The sequence below is a fragment of the Zosterops lateralis genome (assembly GCF_965231275.1).
Source record: "Zosterops lateralis genome assembly, chromosome: 1".
NCBI lineage: Eukaryota > Metazoa > Chordata > Aves > Passeriformes > Zosteropidae > Zosterops > Zosterops lateralis.
The window spans coordinates 91,131,584-91,149,472 of record NC_139762.1 but is presented as its reverse complement, the minus strand read 5'-3'; the positions used below and the strand labels follow the sequence as shown (position 1 = coordinate 91,149,472).

At 41.6% G+C, this 17,889-nt stretch overlaps 1 protein-coding gene across 2 annotated transcripts; it reads left to right on the top strand.

Moving 5' to 3' along the window:
* Positions 1–1,244: 1,244 nt before the first annotated feature.
* On the top strand, positions 1,245–17,889 carry SLC39A6 (solute carrier family 39 member 6). Of its 2 annotated transcripts, none has more exons than XM_083873544.1 (10): positions 1,245–1,306; positions 2,611–3,416; positions 4,616–4,796; positions 5,110–5,279; positions 6,565–6,774; positions 8,408–8,477; positions 9,220–9,597; positions 14,888–14,968; positions 17,319–17,509; positions 17,616–17,889. In XM_083873544.1, exons 2-10 carry the CDS (start codon positions 2,640–2,642, stop codon positions 17,766–17,768), a joined length of 2,211 nt encoding a protein of 736 aa, XP_083729670.1. In that variant the 5' UTR covers positions 1,245–1,306; positions 2,611–2,639; the 3' UTR covers positions 17,769–17,889. The 2 variants fall into 2 exon arrangements, with proteins under 2 accessions (XP_083729670.1, XP_083729671.1); XM_083873545.1 differs by lacking the exon at positions 1,245–1,306 and adding an exon at positions 1,489–1,656.

The following is a 17,889-nucleotide window of genomic DNA, read 5'->3' as shown; positions in this document are numbered from 1 at the left end:
AATGGTTTGGATGTTAAGTTTAAGTCACTGTCATAACACTCAGAAGCCATCAGTAAAGGCGGATACTAGGGCAGGATTCGGTGCTGCCTTCACACTCCAGCAAGCTGGAAAACCTTGGCAACTGATCACACGAGTGAGGCCAAATGCCAGAGGCAGCAGGCATGGGTGAGCACAACTGCACCCGCTTTACCAGCAACATCAATCATGTGGTGATAGAGAGAAAAACTCTGGAAATGCTGGAGAAATAAACCAGGAGGTGTAAGAGAGGCTGTGCCTGGGCCTCAGAGTGGTGAAGGGCTCATGTCCAGTTAACTGGTACAGCAAAGCAACACTTGGAAAACATAGTATGTTTTTTCAGAAGAAAGCAACATGATTTTAGCAAGTTTCAAGCCTTTCTCCATGGTGATCTCAGTCCTTTCTTACTGTCTCTTTGTCCACTGGTGCACACGGTGATTCTTCTGCCGGACCATTAATTACAGTGACAGGTTTGACCAGACAGTGTCACCGCAAAGGCCTGGCGGGTGCCGTGGAGCCCCGACACCGACATAAATTGCCATTTACCCGCCCTTTGCTCACAGCCGGCCAGCCCGACCCCGGCCCTGGCTTGCCCGCACACCTACTCTTTTAAAGACCGAGAATCCTTGTACAAAACCCCTTTCCAAGCCTCCAAGGGACGCTACCACACCCAGCGCCATCACCCAAAGCCACGCTGCCAGCCTCGAATGACTCGTGTTTCCTGGGAGGAAAACACCTCTCTGACTCTCATCCTTTTAACTCTTGGGGGATTATTCACACCTCCCACCAAAAACTAAATCCGAACTTCAGTGTGTTCTGAAACAGGGGGAGCCTCTAGAGGTCCAGCTTTCCTCCCTGGCCACCTCCTCCTCCTCCTCCTCACTGCTGGCCGTGTCCCGGGCGCTGGCGGCGGGCCGGAGCGTGGGGCGGCCCTGGCATTCCCGGGGGCGGCCCTGGCATTCCCGGGGGCGGCCCTGGCATTCCCGGGGACGGCCCTGGCATTCCCGGGGGCGGCTCGGGTATTCCCTGGGGGCGGCTCGGGCACTCCCCGGGGTGGCTCGGGCATTCCCGGGATTGGCTCCCGGCACCGTGGAGGCCGCGGCCGCCCGGGGCGGTGGTGAGGCGGCCCCGCCCCCCGGAGCCGCCGGGCCGCCGTACCCGGAAAAGGAAAGGAAAGGGAAGGGAAGGGAAGGGAAGGGAAGGGAAGGGAAGGGAGCGGAGGGGCGCGGCGCGGCCGGCGCGGGCGGGCAGCGGCGGTGGTGCGGCTCAGCCCGGCCCGGCGGCGGGACAGGTAACCTCGGGTTTCTTTTCCTCCCTCTCCTGACCCCTCCTCCTGCGGCGGGCGCTGGTGGCGCGGCCTGTGCTGGGCCCGGGCCCCGCCGCGCTCAGGGCGGCCGGGCCCCCCCAGCACCGCCGTGCGGGGCCGCAGTGGGGCCGGGGGCGGCTCCTGCGGGGCACAGTGACACAGGGACAGGCTGGGAGGGACCACGGAGGAGCCTCTGGTGTGGCCGCCCTGCTCCAGCAGGGTGATCCCAGAGCACGTGGCGCAGGATTGGGTCCGGAGGATTCTCGAGTATGTCCAGTGAGGGAGACTCCACACCCTCTCTGGACAGTCTGTGCCAGTGCTCGGTCACCCGCACAGTAAAGTTCTTACTCATATTCACACTCCCTGTGCATCAGTTTCTGCCTGTTGTCTTGTCCCATTGCTGGGCACCACCGAGAGAATCCCGGATCTATCCTCTTGGCGCTGCTCCTTCAAATACTTAGGGACAATGACGAGGTTCCCTTGCAGCCGTCTCTTTCCAGCGGCGGTGTGGGGTTTTACAGGCTGACTGGTATTTTTGGGAATGGAGGTTCTCCATGTCTGTGTCCCTGGAAAAGGGCTGAGGCAGCATAGCCCTTCACACGGTCTCCATAGCAGTTAATTCGCTGCCCTGCTGGAGTATTTATGGAATGAAGCACACAAACGCTCACACTTGTGGGCATCTGGTCCGCAGCGATGCTCTGCCCGCCTGGTGAAAGGAGCCGAGCGACACTAATGTTAAAACAAAGACAGAGCGTGACAGCATAAAAACCCAAATTTTTGTGGAGTACTGAAAACTTGCCCAGCTGGTTTGCCAAAACCTCTGGGAAATCCAGTGATGAAGGGTTAGGAGTTTCGATTTTTAAGCAGGGACGTGTAATTTATACGACTTATTTATTGCTAAGAGAGAAATTACAGGACATCTTTTAAGCATGAGAAAACCCTAACGTAGAACTTAGTTGTTGCACCCTTGAGGGCTCTCATTGTGTAGCCTGTATTAGCAGTGACTCAGACAGAGCTGAACAAAGCCAAACTGGCACCTGGGGACGTGTTCATGGCCAGTGACCTCACTGTGGTATTCAGCTTCTTCTGCTGCCCGAGGGAACACATCTGGGAGAAGTGCTGAATGTCTAAGAAATTTAAATGTCTCTTTCTGCCTTGATGCTTCAAGCAGGTTTTGATTTTGTTTGTTGTGATGGTTTTTTTTTTGTTTAAGCAAATTATGGTTGTGTGTTACAGAGGACAGTGTGATCAGTTTTGTGCAAACTGTTTAAATCTTCCTCTTTTTCCAGATTATTTTCACTACTGAAAAGGAACTGCAATGGAGAGTACGGTATCAGTTATTTTCCTTGTATCGTTTTCTGTACTGCTGTGTGAAAGTTATCACCGAGGAGTGGAGACGGCTACTGTTGTGCACACACCCGAGAGGGCTTTTCCAGAAAAGACAGTGGGCGTTAATACTGACTTGGCAGGACTAATACAGAAGTTGCACCTTCAAGAACTTTTTAATCGTTATGGAGAAAACAACTCTCTGTCAATTGATGGGTTTAGAAAACTGCTACAGAACATAGGTATAGATAAGATGAAAAGGATTAAAATAAGCCACGACCATGATCATGACCACAATCATGACCATCACGACCATGACCATCATGACCATCACGACCACGACCATGATCATCACTCTCATCATAATCACGTTTCATTGGGTAAAAGCTCAGAGAAGACGGCTTGTCCGAGCCACCAATCTGATGCTGGCAAAGACCACAGGAGCGGCCACGCGAAGGAGCCTCACAAAGCCGAGGGCGCGGAGCGGCAGCAGAACTTCGTGCGCAGCAAGAACGCGGTTCACGAGATCACGGCGTCCGTTGTCGCTGCTGCCGCGGGCGGCCACGCCGAGCTCCAGAGCCTGCAGCCCGGAGAAGTCAAGACTGTTGTCCGTGTGGGAGCGGCTGCTCCTGGTGCTGTGAATGCCACAGGGGTCCGCAATGCCACCTGGCTTGGTGCCACAAAGGGAAACGAGTCTCGTGCTGCTCCGAAGGAATTGGAGAGGGGGAGCTACCTCTATTCTAAACTGAAAAAACAAAACACTCAAGAGGTGAGGCTGGTTCTGTTGTATTCTCAGGAATCCAGATCCACCAGGAATGTTGCCATGGCTTGTTTTTCAGGTGCCTATTGTTTACCTGGGTGCAGATTTTGTGGTGTAGCAATACCCATAGCCAAACACATGCAAACAACTTTCCTTGGAACTTAACATTTTGAGGGAATATGGTGTTATGTTCACAAGCTCAGAGGAAAATTAAGTATAAACATACACTTGGTTTAATGCATTCATGATTTATATATTTAACTTACTAAATATTCAACTGTTTCTAAACCTGAAAAACATGTGCAGTTTTAAACTTCCAATTCTCCTTTAAATCAGGAATTTGTCTTGTTGTCCTATTAATGGAGTGAAAGTAAAAAATCCAGTTAAGGTACTGTGATTCTTATCAAAGATGTCTCACACTGTGACAGTGTAGAACCGTCCTCCTCTGACACTTTCTCCTCTCCATCTAACAACTGTATGTAAAAAACAACTCTAAAAAAGGTTGTGGCAAAACGTCTTGTGTTACTTTAAAATAGTATAAAATTAGCACTGATAAAGCATATAGTTGTATTGTAGACATTTTTCTTAAACAGTCAGATCCTTTTCCATTAAAGGCCTTAAAAAGCAAGCAGGATCTTAATGTTTGCAGCCATGCCAGGTAACTGTGCGTGGGTGTTGTGTGGCACGTGATGGGGATGCTGAATTCACAAGTCCTGGGTGTGTTCTGCACAGTCGAAGCAGAAGTACTGCTCTTCTCTAACCCCACCGAGACTGTGTGTGGGTTGTACAGTGGGGAGCTATTTACTCCAGGGAGTTATGTACAACATGCCCTGTACATGATGTCCCACAGCAGTTACTGCTACAAAAAGGTGTTTGACCTTGTTAATGCTTCCTTAGGTGATCTTTAAAACTGACTGAAAAGTATTAGGCTTTTTCTATTTGTATGTCAAAGCATCTGACCCATTTGTGCTGAGAATGACTAATAATTGCATGTCATCTACTCAGACTCCCAAACCAACTTTCTGGAGCAGGATGGGGGGAAAGTACATCTTTTACTAAACGGGTTTGTTACCAGTTTTTGAGTTGTATTGAGATAGCTGCTTTCATGTGGTGCCACTGCATTTCAATTAGGATGGGATGTGCAGTCCTTTTAAGATGTATTGTGGTATTTTGGTTCTGGTTAATCTTTAACATGTCTCTTTCCACAGTGCTCCAATGCATCCAAACTGATGCAGTCGCATGGAATAGGTACTCAAGTATTGTTGACTGCTGCAGAATTTAGTTATCTCTGCCCAGCTCTTATTAATCAGATTGATGGCAAATACTGCATAGTCCATGCTACTAGTGAAAAAGCTGAAACTCCTCCAAAAAGTTACTCTCTGCAAATAGGTAGGCTGTTTTTTTTCTTTCGTTTTGTTTTGTTTTGTTTTGTTTTGTTTTTTGTAATATCGAAGTTTAATGGGAAAATGTTTATGTTGGTTATAAATCCAAGAAAACTATTTCATAGTTGTAAGAAGTGTCATTTTCTTTTGGCACTTTCACCAAGATTATAGAGAGGAATCTTTGTGGCATACCTTTTGTTAACGTCTGAATAATTGAATGATCAGGTGTGTTTGATAACAGAAACGTTAAGCAAAGAAAATCATGTATGGCTGTTACTTACTGTTGTTATTTTTTTTTTTTTTTTTTTTTTTTTTGCCAGCTTGGATTGGTGGCTTTATATCCATCTCTGTCATCAGCTTTCTTTCCTTGCTGGGTGTTATATTGGTACCACTGATGAATCGAGTATTTTTCAAATTTCTTCTGAGTTTTCTTGTGGCATTGGCTGTGGGGACCTTGAGTGGAGATGCCTTCTTACACCTCCTTCCCCATGTAAGTATCAATTACTGTTTCATTCATTATCTCAAAGCAGAGAGCTTGACAGCTGTATGTATTAATGCCCTATGAGTTCATACCCATTTGATGAGTCATTTCTCAACCCTGTTATGCAGGTTGTTTGATGGAAAGGTTTTCCATTTGGAACATCTGTATTATTCATTTCACAGTCTTTAAAAGTTCAAGAGCTTCACGGCATTATCCCACTCTCTGTTTCTGTTCTTAGTCTTGTGCTGCCATATCTCTTTATTGTTCCTTGAACACAAGATTTTGCATAAATTTTCTTAGTGGTTTATTGCAGTGCTGCCCTCTTTTTTTTTTTTTTTTTTTTTTTCCCCACCCTTTAATGGACTTCAGAGATAGTGGAAATAGCTCACTGATCACTTAAAATGTGAAATGAATAATCAGTTATTTTTTGTTACAAGCCACTTATGTTGATGACTTACCCATTGTGATTTTTTTTTTAACCAGAATCCATCATTTCTGAAATCCTGGGGAAAATACTACTTGATAGATTTTGGAATTGGTGTTATGTAAAAGGGACAATGAAATGGGAACATGATTGCGAAATTTCTGTCTTTCTTGAAGTTCTTAAACAGACTTAAATTGTCCCCTCACTCTCCTCCTGAAAGTAACTTGTTCTAGCTTTCAAATAAAATGGATAAAAGTGACTGCAGGTTCTGTGGTTTCCCAGTCCTGCCTGTAATCCACCAGGTGTTTTTTTTCCTTTCAGTTAATTTTGCATTTGCTGTGTGAGGTTATGTAAATCTAAACACATGTGAATGAGATGTGCAAAAAGATTTTTTATTTCTGAACAAACCAGTATCCAGTAAGGAGAGGAAAAGTGTCAGACTTTCTTTAAAGAAAGAAATTACAGCCAACTTACTTGTAGAAAATTTGTTTGACATCTATGAGTTTCCTTAGATGGGAAGCTAACTGGTGTGCAGGCTGTGACCACTGCTTAAAATGTGGTTTCCTTGGTGGTGTCAGGAGTCTGTGTGGGGGCAGCTGTACACCTTGGATTAAGCAATGTCCCTGCAGCTTCTGTGTGTGGGCTGGTACCAGGCCTGTTCTGTCCTTGCAGTGTTTCTTCCTGTCAACAAATTTCCATCAATGGATTCCTTTGTAATTGTTTGAGTCTGTAAGCAGAGCATTTGCTCTGTGAGAATTGTCAAGTCTGGACTCCAGACATGAGGAAAATGATGTGAGGAATGCTTCCTGTGTTTCTTACATTACAGTTCTTTTGAATATAATAACCTTTCCCTTTTTGTTCTCCCCTTAGTCTCATGGAAACCATCACCATCACCACGAAAAGCCTCTGCTTGATCAAAAAGGCTCTATGTACAAACATCTTGTTTTTCAAAGTACAGAGGAGAATGCTTACCTGGATTCTACATGGAAAGGACTTACAGCACTTGGAGGCTTGTACTTCATGTTTCTAGTGGAGCATTTGATCACTTTAATAAAGCAATTTAAAGACAAGAAGAAAAAGGTAGGGAGGCTATTATTGAATCTCTATTGTATTGCATGCTCACTTCTGAAACACCTATTAAAAAAACCTTCTATGAATATCATATATCTTTCAATTTAATAGCAATGGCTGACTGTATTAGTGTTAGAATTTCATTTTTACTGGGGATACATACACTTCTAAAGTATGTGATAACCTTTCAGTGTGATTCTTTTATTAAAGGCTCTTTCCTATTTCCATAACCAGACAATATAGTACAGACTTTGACATTACAGTGAATTGTTTAATTAGCAAATGTCTGGTTGCATCTTTAGTTTTAACAGAGTGATTTAAGAACTCCGTTTCATTACTGACTTCCTTCTGACATCCTTAGACATTTATAAATATCTGAACTGGTTTTATTATTTTAATTCCACTCCTGGATGCAATAAGTTTGCATTGTACAGTTATTGTACTGCTGTTGAGGAGAGCACTTGCACAGACAGGTAAGGGTTGGCAGTAAGTGCTTATATAAATAAGCATCCAAGTATGCTGTAGAAAATGACTTTTTGGAATAGCATTCCATGAGGAAACACAGTCTGTCAAGCACCTTGATGCTTTCCCTTCTCTTCCCCCAAAATGCAGCTCTCAGATTTTTATGCTAGTTTTTATATTTAAGGAAAATAACTGAATTTTAGCTGGTCATTAGTGTTGGTAATTTGCCAGTTACTGGTAGCAGCTCTTTAAAGACCAGTGTAGCCAGGAATGAAGAATGATATCAAAGTTTACTCACTAAGAAAGATTAAGCCGAAGTTGGTGATACAATAGAATCATAGAGTGGTTTGAGTTGGAAGTTATCTTAAAGGTCATCTGGTTCCACCCAATCCTAAGCCTTGCTTGAAGAAAGTTAGTAAATACTAATTACTTAGTTTTAAAAATAGCTAATTGCTAGGCTACTTCAAAGACTGATAATCTCTGTTTAGTTTTCTCATTAAAATTGGTCATTAAGGCAGTAGTTGCAGGGCTGATGCCATGTAAACGCTTTGATTGTGGGAGGTTGTGTTGGTGTGGTTTATACTGAAGCCAAACTAACTATGAGACTTCCCTATCTCTAGTTAAATTTGTTTGACAGGAAAGAACATGAAGAGTTTCAAGCAAAGCAAGAATTTTGTCTCCTTCTTGCCACAAGGAATGGATTTCCTGTTAGACTAATTATGCCCTCCTAGATACTGAGTCACTGATCATAAATTGTGATTCAGCCTGTAGGAGGAGAGATTTTACTTGGTTTTCCTTCTGTACATTCTTAAAAAATGTTGTATCGACATTATGATAGAAAAGAATTAGTGGAATAAATTACTCACCATTTGAAGTGTTTTGCTTCTCAGATGAAAACCTTCTGCTTATTTCTTGTGGAAAATGTAGCATTTATGTGTGTGGGTTGGTTTGTTTGTTTGTGGTCTTGTTTTGTTTTGTCTCTCCTCCTGTGGAGCCTGAGGAACCTTTGTCATATTACTTTAGTAAGTTTCTAATATTCCTCTTCTACACTCTTTATATGGCTTCCATGTTGTCCTCTTTCTGTGCAGGCTGTGTAAATCTTGTGAATATAATGTTGCTCATGTATATCCTGAAAAATAAGTAAAATATTCATAACTGCAGTATTTTCTTTTGGAATAAGAAAAAAAATGAAGATGATGGAGAGAGTAAGAAGTTTTCAGCCAATGAAGAAAAGTTGGATACAGATGATCGTAAGTCTCATTGATATCACACAGTTGTTACTTTGTGGCAGCACTGTTTAAAAAACACCTGATTGATGGCAGCTCGTAGATCTGCTTCTTGCTGTAGGTTGGATCTCTGCCTATTTGCATTATTTTCAAAACAAAACCTGTCCATCTGCTGATATGTAGAGCACTGGGTCTGTTTGCTGTTTTCCCTTTGAAAAGGATCAGTTTTTCTAGTGTTTATTTTCCAGGTGTTAAACACAAAGTGCCTGTATTTATTTTGAAATATAGGAGCTTCCAAAATTACCTATAACATAATCATCTGTATCCTTTTTCTTCAGCCCTGAGATAACTAAATGGCCCATGCTTTTCAGATACTTGGTTTTTCTGGAGCAATTGAACTAACAGTGTTCATGCTGTGCAACTGGGACTTGGAGCCTTTTGCTGTTGTGTTTAAATTGCAGCAAGTCTTAGATGAAAAGATTTTTTGCCTTTTAGGAAGCATTTGTGGCCATAATGTAAGGGCTGCTTCAGCAGTAGGGGGCAGAAAATAGAAGTTTTCCTTATTTTGAGGTATCAGGAATTATCTCTGAAATCTGAATAAATTGTGGAAACTTGTTTCAAAAAAATCTTCTGGTTCAAGAAATTGGATTATCAGTCTCAACTTCTAAATTTCTTTACTGCTTCACACAGTCAAACTGTTTATTGTATCTTCACTTCTTAGGTGATTTTAAAAATGTGTAACATTGTGCTCTGGGTTTTGTAACAGGGCCTGAGGGCTATCTGGGGACAGACTCTCAAGATCCATCGACCTTCATTTCTCAGCAGCCAACTGTACAAGAGGAAGAAGAAGTGATGATAGCTCATTCTCATCAAGAGGAGGCTGACAATGAATACGTGTCCAGGGGCTGCAGAAACAAATGCCATTCTCATTTGCACGATACTCTAGGACAGACAGACCGTCTGAGTCACCATCACCACGACTACCATCACATCCTGCACCACCATCATCACCAGAACCACCATCCCCACAGCCACAGCCAGCGCTACTCGCGCGAGGAGCTGAAGGACGCCGGGATAGCAACCCTGGCCTGGATGGTGATCATGGGAGATGGGCTGCACAATTTTAGTGATGGACTGGCTATTGGTAAGTGCTGACTTGAATGCTGCAGCTTTCTTGGATGGGAAGGCTGTGGAGTCTTCTAGCTGTCTCTTGGCTGTGTTAGGGATGTAGCTAATTAGCAGAGGATCTTTGAAGCCTGAAATTTTCTCTGAGAGCATCATCTTAATGAGTAAGGAAAATCTCCAGCTTAACCTGGAGGTAAGCGATACATGAAACAGAAATTATGTGTTTACAGCTGTGTTTCTTTAGAAAGTCTATAAACTGGGCTTCATTTCCTGCTTTTGGAGAGGTAAAGCTAACATTTTTTAAATCTAAAGCTAGACTTATAAAAAATATGTAAGATTGAGTTTGTATTTCACTGCCTGCAAGTGCTCAGCAATTTTTAAAAAAATTTAATTGTTTTTTGGACACACTTGTATTTTTCATCACATACAAAATAACTGTGTTTTTTCACTTCAGTCAGGGCACTGGTATCATTGGCTTCTTTACTTTTTTTTTCTCTTTCATCTTCTCTTGTGGTGTAGCAAGGTCAGGTTCCATACTTGGCGTATCTGCCTTCCTTGCCTGCCTGTACTGGGCCCTGGTTACACATCAGTGTTCCTCCAGAGCACTGGTGGGTAGGGAGATGAGGCCCTGGTTTCAATCAGCTGTTTTAGCCTGAGCATTTTCTTGTTTGAAACAGTGGTCATACTATACTCAAAACCTTGTTCCTAAAGTTGAACTTAATAGTCCATTCTTAAACAATTTGAACAGGTATAAACGATTATTTTACTTGTAAAGAAAGCATTTATCTTTTTGTTCCTGTTTAGCTCATGCCCCTATTTTTCCCTTAATGCATGTAGTTGCTCAGTCTTTTTTGATAATGCTTCAGTGAAAATATTTATCACAAAAATAGTAGATTGAATATTTTGTTTTAGGCTTCTGTCTGAGAGGTCAGGTTTGAGAACTCTCTTGTGGTTTTTCCTAGAAGGAGAGCTAGACTACTGGTTTATTGAATTCAAAAGGTTAAAGTAAGTTACAGAAAGTGAAGTCAAATCAATAATCTTCAGTACTTATGCTAATCTTTACTGATCTTGACTATTGTATTTAAGAGTAATCTTTACAGGTATTGGATTCATTTCCAGGGTGTTTAGCATACTGGAGGCAGCTCAGCAGTATCAGCCTTTCTGTAAATTTTATTGTAGGAAAAAATTCGTTCTTGTTTGAAGAGGAAACCCAATAATAACTATTTTCTCACGGCAATATTTGCAGTTGTTCAGATTCAGTCAATTCAAAGTGTAATGTGAAAAGAGACTTTCTGATTTAATCTCATTCTTGATGAAAGTTGAAGCATGAAATGTAAATTTTTGAGCACATCAGTAGTGAAAAATGTGGTAGAAGGAAGATTTGCATACAAATGACACAGAATCAATTACCTCTTGGCATTAGGGAGATTTGGGAAGGAGCTATGACTTTATAGTTATGAAGGGAAAAGTATGAGAAAGGTTAATAAAGGCTTATTGAACAAGTGAGAGCAATAGCTTTCAGAAGTCCTGCTGTGTAGCTTGTTCAGGCTAATGGAAATATGGGTTTCTTTCAGTTCTGTGTGTGCTTAAAAGTATTATGGGAAAACATCAATTTGATGGTGTTGTGAAAATGCCAGTGCTACTTGTGTAGTAGTTCATCTGTATTTTAAAGAAGATGTGAAGGCTTCTGTAAAGATAGCTTTAGCCAGCATAACCCTTCATTTAAGTTCATTCACTTAATGTGATTTGTTATTCATAAGTTCCATCAGTTGCTTTTTTTTCTCAAATCTGTTGTGCTAATTATGTAGGAACAAGATTTAAAAGTGCTTATTTTTTTATTAAGGCGTGGAACTGTTGTATCTGACTCATTTGTGCAGAAGGATCATCTGTGATTTGAACTTTTATGTGTAATTACAACTAAATAAGTAAAATGCAGAACACTATTTTTACACTAGTCTTGCATACAGATTTTATTTTTTTTAGCTTTTGAGAGAAGTCATGTCTTAAAAGTATATTTTAAGATAAATCAGCATCTTGAGAGGGGATAATGCCAGATATATTAATTTCATCTTCAGTTTGTTAACATTTCAGGACTTCTTTTTAGCAGTGAAAAAATAAAAAGAGATATTCTTGATATTTAAACTTGTACTTTGATTACTTCTTACTTTTCCTCTTTGAACTTCATGAGAATTAAGTTTGCCACAGTCTTGTCTAAAGCTCTAGTGCCTGGTGTGTCACCTCAGCCCTTACTTTCTCCCTGCTTTCCCCTAAATTTGCTGTTGGTGCCATCTGTTTTATCCAGATCGTTAGTGAAAATACTGAAGAAAGTGGGTTACAGTTTTTGTCCTGGTGAGCTCTACTTCTTACCAGCCACCAGGCCCTGTTAGCCCAGCAGTCCAGTCAGTGTGCAAGCCCAGATTTCCTCTTTGCCCAGATAAGACTGCTATAGGAGATAGTGTCAGAAATCCTACTAAAGTTCTGTTATATCCGCCATCTGTATGGTCAATTATCTCCTCAAGCTGGATGCAGCTTTTGGAGAGGGAATTTTAGAGGATATTCCACATGATCTTTTCAAGAAGTGAGATTACACTGACCGCTCCTGAGTCTTGTTCTTTGCCTTTCTTAAAGATGGGAATAATGCTGTCCTTTTCCCAGAGTTCCAGTGGGGTCTTCTATAGCCATGGTTTTCCACACATGATCGACAGCAGCTTTTTAGTCACACTACTAACTCTGTCAGTACCCTCAGGTGAGTCCTATCCTGGGGTGCACCTGAGCATTTCCAGTTTTTTCTGCATTTCTCTGAACTGTTGCTTCTGTGGTTTGCTGTCTTTTTCTTTCTGGAATGAAGCTGGGATCTGGCTTTGTTGACAAAGATTGTGATGAAGGTTGTGCTGGTGCTTTGCCTCTTGTTGCTGCTTATTTCCCTTCCTCATCTATCAACAGACCCAAGTTTTTAGTGAACTCTGTTTCTCAGCTAACATTCTTGTAGAGCTGTTTCTTGTTATCCTTGGAGTCTTGTTAGTTTTAGATCAGGCTGGGCTTTGGTCTTCTTCCCTTTTGTTCCAATGCTTTTAGCTTCCTTGTTGCCAGTCTTTGTTCCTATTTCTTGTGTGCTTCCTTTTTAAATCTTACTTTATTAGGACACACTGCTTAGCTGGGCACATCTTCTGCAAGTGTTCCTGTACAAACAGGCTTGTTTGTTTGTGCATCTTTGTGCTTTACAAACTGGCCACCCCTTCCCTTTTGACTGATTCCCAGGGTATTCTACACTGCAATTCCTTAAATAAGTCAAAGTCTGCTTCTTTAAAGCCTAGAGTCCTAATTTTGCTTCTTCCTCTTCCAGCCTCCTCCTGTGTCCTGAACTCAGTTACCTCATGTTCACAAGATGTCATTTTTTGCTGTATTTGTCATCAGTTTTTCCTTGTTTCTGAGCAGCAGATCAATTTACATTGCTAATCCTGGCTGGCTTTTGTGTTTCCTATAGTAGGAAACCGTTATGAATACAATTAAGAAACATCCTGGTTTGTGTGCCAGTACTGTTACCTGCACAGCTGAAGACTCTTTGTGTGAATGGTGATGTCCTGTGTTCATTGATAGGCTTATCCACCACCTTTCCTTGGTTAGATGATTTGTAACCTTATTCCTGGTGTTACTCTGATTGACCAAGAGGCTGAATAGACACATGGAACTGCAGTTCACACATACTTTTATACTGGAGCTCTGTGTGGCCAGAGAATCTCTTTATGGAGGCAGCCAAAAAAACCCCAGAGTGAATTGTATTCTCTCCCTGTGGGCAGTTGGTATCTAGCCATGGCTGGCCAGACAAGCTTTGGTGGTGTGTCCACAGCATCATTCAGGCAGACTCTGGGCAAGCCGTGGACTTCCCTGGGCAGTAGGTCAGGAGGTCTGTCTCTGTCCTACATGGGAGGGAATCTCCTATCACTAAAAAAAACAAAAAAAAATTCTTGGCTTTCTTTTTGTGCTTCTAATCTGACGTACTGAACTGCTGGGCAAGGCAGGACTCACTCACCCTCTCCCTGCTGCCAGGGTCATGACCATGCTCTTCAGATCAGTAGCTGCAGTGGGGACAGAAGGTTCTTCCTGTCACCAGACCTTACTGTTATCAAATGTTACTCATCTCAGAGTTCATGTTTCCTGTTCCAGTGCTGCTTTGGTATTGCCTTCCTCTTCAGTCTCATGGCCTTGGGCTTTTGCCTCTGTAGAACCTCTTCTGAAAACCCTCTTGGATCCTGTTTGTTACCACTCATCCAAAGGTGCCTGCTCACCATGTCCTGCATCCTCTTGCCTGGATGCCACAGCACACATCCCAGACATAATGTTGCTGCTGTTGTCATCACTTCAGGGAGGAGCATCAGTCATTTCTTGCACTTGAAGACCTGGATAGCCATGTCTCCCTCAAGAGTTAGCATGTAGTTTCCCCAGTGAAAAGAAGGGACTGTCTCCAGTGCAGTCATTGCCATTGTATTGCTTCCTCTGGGAGCAGTACTCGTGGGTCCCTCATGTGCCAGCCACTGTGACATGGCTTTGTGTCTCTTTGACTGCTCGTGGGCAGCATCCTGTTTGCTGGCAGGCTCCTGGCAGCTGAAGAGGAAGCTGGATGTGACTCTGCACCCTTGGAGAGGCTCTCCATGCAGCTGGGAACCTGACATGCCATGTGTGAGCTGTGGTGCAGCCCTGCAGTGTCCTGTGTCCTCCTGAGCTGCTGCCAGACAAGAAGAATGGCAAACAACAGGAGGAGCAGAGAACATGAGAAAGATGAGGACTGTTGGACTAGTTTAAGGGGCTTTTGTGGTTTAGGGGCTTTTGTTCTCCACTTAAAAGCAAGCTGCTTTAGTATTTGCTTATAAGCAAGCTGCTTAGAAGTCGATCTGTCACTGTTGATTTTGTAGCCTGTATTACTGTTGTCTTGCCTTTCCTGTCTTAGGGTGTTTGACTCTCAGGTGCAGTTGAACTGCTTTATTCCCTTTGTATCTTAAAAAAAAAAAGGTATATTTGGACGGTGTTTCCATTTATTGCATTTTTTGGGTAGGTTTGTGTTGCTGGAATTTATTTGGCTTAGTTCAGAAATAAGATAGTGAAATGTGGTTTACTTTAATAGCATGATTCTGAAGAACAGTTTCGCGACTTAAGAATCATAAGTTCAGTTAAACTTTAAATGCTTCCACAAAGAGAAATTTGAGTGAAATATGTGTCCTAATATGACACAAGCATATGCAGCAATGCTTCTGCGCTTGATATCTGAATATGTAATAATGTTTTGTTTGCTTTTTTTTCTTGTCCCTTCATAGGAGCTGCCTTTACTGAAGGGTTATCTAGTGGTTTAAGCACTTCTGTGGCTGTATTTTGCCATGAATTACCTCATGAGCTAGGTAAGACCCCAGCATTTCCATATGCTGCATGTGTATGTACTTACAGGTGTGTGGGGGAGAATAAAATTTGATCAGAAAACTTCATCTGTGACAGGTTATCCATTCAAGGATACTCTGATTTACTTCTGGACTGTTTAACTATTTTTTAATTGAATTAATAGTTTAAAAATCTAAATATTTCAGCTACTTTGTTTAAAACTGTCTCTTGCAATTACAGCTTTTTCTGTCTACTTTAGTTGTAGTTTTTATTCTCCTTGTATATAACATAAGTTGTGAATTGCAGGAGAATGCAAGACAGAATTTGCTTTTCACACGTCTCTCCTTAATTTTATTCTGGTGCTTGTGCTGCTAAAAGGAAGGTCACGATTAGTCAAAGTACTTCCCGCATAACATTTGCTGCTTTTTCATTAAGTCTTGCAAAGAACTGCTGTAGCTCTAAATTAAACTTGAAACTCCTTAGAAATCTTTCTGGAAACCGTTTGTCTTTCAAGCTCAAGTGATTTAAATTCGTGTGCCAGTCCCATGAGAGATTATTGTCATGTCTTACAATATAAGTTCGGTATTTGGCCCTTTTGAAGGGCAGCTGATGAGAACAGGAAGGGTGTGCTGAGTTGAACGAGAGATGAGGCTGATCTTTCCAGTTGTCAAATCATTTTGGATGTGCAACTGGTGTTTATTTCTTAGCTGTCATGGTCACAGTCATACTTGGTGTATAGAATGAAGAAAGAAGAGTTTGCTTTCATTTTTTCTGAGGTTTAATGCCCCAGAGGGGAAAACATTCCCTTTCATTTAATAGAGCTTGTAAACCAGTATGTGTAAACATTAAACTCTCTGTATAAACAGCTTGATATATTTGTACAGTTATGTAATGTTCTATTATGTAATGTTATACAGAAATACCTTATTGTGGAGAAAACATACCTGATTTTATGGGTTGGGAGGAATTGAGTCTTGTTCATACTAATCATGGAACTTGTATTAATTACATGTACTAAATATTGTTAGTTCAGATATAAGAAGTAAATTCATCTTATGAAACTGAAAATTTTAGATTCTCTTGGTTTTAGAAATAAGAAAAATCTTTTAAAATTTAAATCATACTTCTTTAATCAGAACAGAAAGCTTGACAGGAAATACCTTCTTTATCAGAGGACATGAAGTGGCATAGAAAAATTGAAACAAGTGGGAGTAGTTGAAGTTAGCTGGCAATAAAATTGAATCGTTGTTAATGCTAAGCAATGTTTTTAATATACCAGTTCATCTTAATTGCAACAGCTTGTAGGAAAAGCTGTTGTTACACATTACTGAAATCAGCTTTGGAAATCGCTTTTGTTTACTTTAACTGGAGATAACTTATAAAGAATCCATTTTATTTTCAAATAATAAGCTTATATTATTCTGGTTTAGAAAAAATATGTTCTGAATTACAGAAAATCTGTTTCTGGCTGGTGGTCTATCATTCATTCAAATAAAAATAAGATGTTAAGGATCATTTGCAGAAATTAATAAAGAAATTATTTTAAATTTATAAAACAGATTAAAAGTACAAAGAGTGGTTACAGGATAATAAATTGAATATGCAATTGAGTGGGAATATTTTATTTTAGGAACACTCAGGCATGTCAGGTACTGCAGCATTCTATTAGAGACCATCTGAAGGAGGGGAATGAAGAGGGTGAAGGGCCTTGAGGGGAAGCCATTTGAGGAATGGCTGAGGTCACTTGGTCTGTTCAGCCTGGAGGAGACTGAGGGGAGAACTCATTGCTCTCTACAGCTTCCTCATGAGGGGAAGACAAGGGGAAGGCACTGATCTCTTCTGTCCTGTGACAGGACCCAAGAGAATGGCATGAAGTTGTGTCAGGAAAGGTGTAGGTTGGATATCAGGAAAAGGTTTAGCACTCAGAGGGTGTTTGGGCACTAGAACAAGCTCTCCAGGGGAGTGGTCACAGCGCCAAGGCTGTGAGCATTCATGGAGTGTTTAGATAATGCTCTCAGGCACATGCTGTGACTCTTGGGGCTGTCCTGTGCAGGGCCACGAGTTAGACTTGATGATCCTTGTGGGTCCTTTCCATGTCAGAATGTTCTGTGATTTCAGCAAAAAGCTGCTTCTTTAAAAACATGCAAAGACTTTAAAGTTACAAACTTATGGTATTTGCTGCTGTGTTGTTGTTCATGTGCACCCATTAAGTTTCTGTCCCTCAGTGATTTCTGACTTTATGAAAGAAAAAAATTAGGCAGATGACAGCATAAAAGTAGCTTAGTAATCCTGTAAGAGAACTGTTAGTAAGACAACACTGCAGTACTTAGCCAAGAATGAAGACTTTGTTTTGTTTTTTTTTCCCTGTCCTAGGAGATTTTGCTGTCCTTCTAAAAGCTGGTATGACTGTCAAGCAAGCTGTGCTTTATAATGCTCTGTCAGCTATGCTGGCCTATCTTGGTATGGCCACTGGGATCCTTATTGGCCATTATGCAGACAATGTTTCAATGTGGATATTTGCACTTACTGCTGGCTTGTTCATGTATGTGGCTCTTGTGGATATGGTAAGTGCCTAGACCCATTTGAATTTTGTAGAGCAACAGCCTAAGAATTAATGATTTGGAGGAAGTGTTTCTTTTGAAGGCGTTTAACACTTTCTTGTTTGTTTAGGTACCTGAAATGCTCCACAATGATGCCAGTGACCATGGATGTAGCCGGTGGGGATATTTCCTGTTACAGAATGCTGGGATTCTCCTGGGTTTTGGCATAATGCTGCTTATCTCAGTATTTGAACATAAGATTGTATTCAGCATAAACTTGTAATCCTGGTTGCCAGGAAGACACCTTGGTGTTAAATTATAAGTGGTAGGGGCTTTTTTTTTTCTATGAATTTCCTTATTGGAAAGGTACATTTGATATAGACTAGATATTTTTATTGGTGTGC